The 3,081-nt window shown below is 38.7% G+C and overlaps 1 protein-coding gene across 1 annotated transcript; it reads left to right on the top strand.

Moving 5' to 3' along the window:
- The first annotated feature begins 1,791 nt into the window (after window positions 1–1,791).
- On the top strand, window positions 1,792–2,736 carry LOC142302958 (olfactory receptor 11H6-like). The gene has a single exon (XM_075344060.1). It carries the CDS (start codon window positions 1,792–1,794, stop codon window positions 2,734–2,736), a length of 945 nt encoding a protein of 314 aa, XP_075200175.1.
- The last annotated feature ends 345 nt before the right edge of the window (window positions 2,737–3,081 follow it).

Consider the following 3,081-nt stretch of genomic DNA (forward strand, 5'->3'; position numbering starts at 1 on the left):
TATATCAAATTGCATTCACACGTGGCATAATAAATTATGCCAGTGCTATTGCAAGAGATATAATGTCGGATGTCGAATGTCCTAGAGCCACTAGAGGACATGAAGGATGTTGCCCGGATGATATTACCGTGGCGGCACGCGATGCATGATCCACAGGGGAATGAGCCAACTAAGGGCCGCCCAGTAGGAAAAGGTAGTTTGTTGTGTCTTACGTAGTGGCTGTGGACCAGCATATCGCGTACACTACGGCCACGACGAGCCGTCATAAGAGGGCGTTCGGGCAGAGTGTTTCTCAAAACTGGCTCCGTTTGTAAAACAGGCCAGTGTTTGGAAAGAATTCCTCTGATGTGTTCCCACTGCCGGTTAAATGATGACACAAAACGGATCTGGGGTTCAGTGCAGCGTATCATATTGGGATTGAATCCCGAAAGGAGTTGGTCTCGTGGGGCAGACCTTGCACGTTTGTAAGCCTTTTTTATAGATCTTGCACTATAACCTCTCGCCCTAAACCTATCACGCATCTCATTGGCCCGCTCCTCAAATACCCCCGTATCAGAACAAATCCGTTTAAGACGGATAAATTGTCCTGTAGGGATGGCATTGATAGTAAACTTCGGATGGCCAGAGGATGCGTGAAGAAGGGCGTTAACAGAGGAGGGCTTACGATAGATGTCGGTAGATAACAAGCGCTGGTCAGCAATGGATATATTAATATCCAAAAAGTCCACCTTAACAGGGTCAGCATGGAAAGTGAGGTAGATGTTAAAAGAGTTGGAGTTCAAGTGACGCACAAAGTCCTCAAGCTCCGAGGTGGTTCCCCCCCAGATGACAAAGATGTCATCAATATAGCGGAGCCAGCACTGCACATGGGAGCTAGCCCGCACGCCACCGCCGAAAACCTCCCTCTCCCAGTAACCCAGGAAGAGGTTTGCGTACGATGGCGCGCAAGCCGCCCCCATCGCAGTGCCGCGCCGCTGGAGGTAGAACCGTTCCCCGAAGGTGAAGGCATTGTGCGTCAGTATGAACTCCAGTAACTCCAAAATCAACTGTTGTAGGGTGGGTGCCCAGTTGCTCATACTCAAAAAATACTCCACCGCCTGCAAACCATGTTCATGGCAAATGTTGGTATAAAGTGTCTCCACATCCAAGGTCACCAGCAATACACCCAATACATTATACATTCTTCTGAAATTAGTGGGTGGAGGGCTGTGAGAAAATGTATGGATTTATGTTGTTATATTTTTTAGTTTTAATTATAAAGCTTAATAATTTTACATCTGGGGCTTTATAACTTTTTATTTTGTGTTATAGACATATCATGTTAAAGGTTTTTTTAACATATATTTTTTTCCAGTATTTCTAAATAATTAATTTTTTTTTGTATAAAGGTATAATAAGTATAGAATAGATTTTAAAAGAAAAGTTAAAGAAAATGTATTTTAAAATTTTAATTCATTTAGTTTAGAATGATAATGTGCAATAAAAAAAATTATATTGAGCTACCATGGTAGTTAAGGAAAGTATGTATACTATGTAAATAGTTATTTAGTATAAAAGTATTTACATTTTAACATTATATAAAGTTATCTCTAATTTTTATATACTTCATTTTAAATTTAGGCTTATTCTTTCAAATAATAGTGAATCACATTACCTTAACTTATATTTTTATAGAATTTACAATGTGGAATTATTTGAAAAAAATAAAAAAAATTAGACAACTTAGCTAGAAAAATAGAAATGTATTTTGCTTATTCTTTCACCTAGCTTACCTTAAATTTCTTCTAGGTGATGGAGAATAATCTGACAGCGGTAATAGAGATTTTCCTTTTAGGATTTCAAGTCAGCCAAGATTTAAGAATTTTACTGTTCTGTCTTTTGTTGGTGCTTTATTTTGGGACATTATGTGGGAATCTCCTAATCATTATGTTGGCGATCACCAGCAAGAACCTCCACACTCCGATGTACTTCTTCATCTCACAACTGTCCATCAGTGACATCTTGGTGATCACAGATATTGTCCCTATGATGCTCTATGTCTTATTGAACGATGGCGGAACATTTACTGTTATTAGCTGCATCACTGAGTTTTATTTTTTAGGTGCTTCAGAAACTGTTGAATGTTTTCTCCTCGCTGTGATGTCTTATGACCGATATGTGGCCATCTGTAAACCTCTCCATTATAAAGTTATTATGAAGGGTGGATATTGTGTTATGCTGACCCTCATCTGTTGGTTGCTTGGATTTTCTATTGCGTTCATTTACATTATTACTACAGCAAAACTAAGCTTTTGCGGCCCAAATGTTATTGACCATATTTTCTGTGACCTTGTCCCTTTACTAGAACTTGCCTGTTCTGATGCCTATATTGTTCACTTAGAAGCTTATTTTCTTTGTATTCCAATTGTCTTCATTCCTATCTCGATCATTATAGGGTCTTATATTTATATTGTTGTATCAGTCTTAAAAATCCCATCTAGTTCCGGTAGACAGAAAGCCTTCTCCACCTGCAGCTCCCACCTCACTGTGGTCTCCATATTCTACTGGACTCTGCTCAGTGCTTATGTTATGCCAAGAAATGGACAGTCATCTACCGTTACTAAAATCCTATCCCTGCTATATACTGTGTTTACTCTTTTTGTTAACCCAATTATTTACAGTCTAAGAAATAAAGAATTTCTTACAGCCATTCAAAAAGCAAGTTTTAAAAATGTAATTTCTGTGTTTAGACATTAGCTGAATGGAAAGGAGAGGAGCGGGCTTCTCTGTAATGAGAAGAGGAGTTCATATGATGGATCATGAGATGAAGATATAAAGGGTTTTTCATTGTCCATGCATTTCAAAGCCCTACTGACCTCTTCCTTAGGACAAATCACATGTACTAACATGATATGGTTTGTATAGTGGGAAAAGTCAGTAAGACTTTGAAATGCAAAGATAATAAAAAAAATACTTTACATCTTCATCTTCTGGACCATCACTGGATCTGTCAGCAGGGCAGAGAAACCCACTGTTCTCCATTAAGCTTTAATTATTTTTGGGTCTGCAGCAGCTGATTGTTGAGGCAAAAACAGTAGTTGT

The sequence above is a fragment of the Anomaloglossus baeobatrachus genome, chromosome 4 (assembly GCF_048569485.1).
Source record: "Anomaloglossus baeobatrachus isolate aAnoBae1 chromosome 4, aAnoBae1.hap1, whole genome shotgun sequence".
In the NCBI taxonomy this organism is placed as follows: Eukaryota; Metazoa; Chordata; class Amphibia; order Anura; family Aromobatidae; genus Anomaloglossus; species Anomaloglossus baeobatrachus.

What these genes read in the sequence shown, in the direction of transcription:
- LOC142302958 (XM_075344060.1), top strand. Translation starts at nt 1,792, where the DNA reads ATGGAGAATAATCTGACAGCGGTAATAGAGATTTTCCTTTTAGGATTT.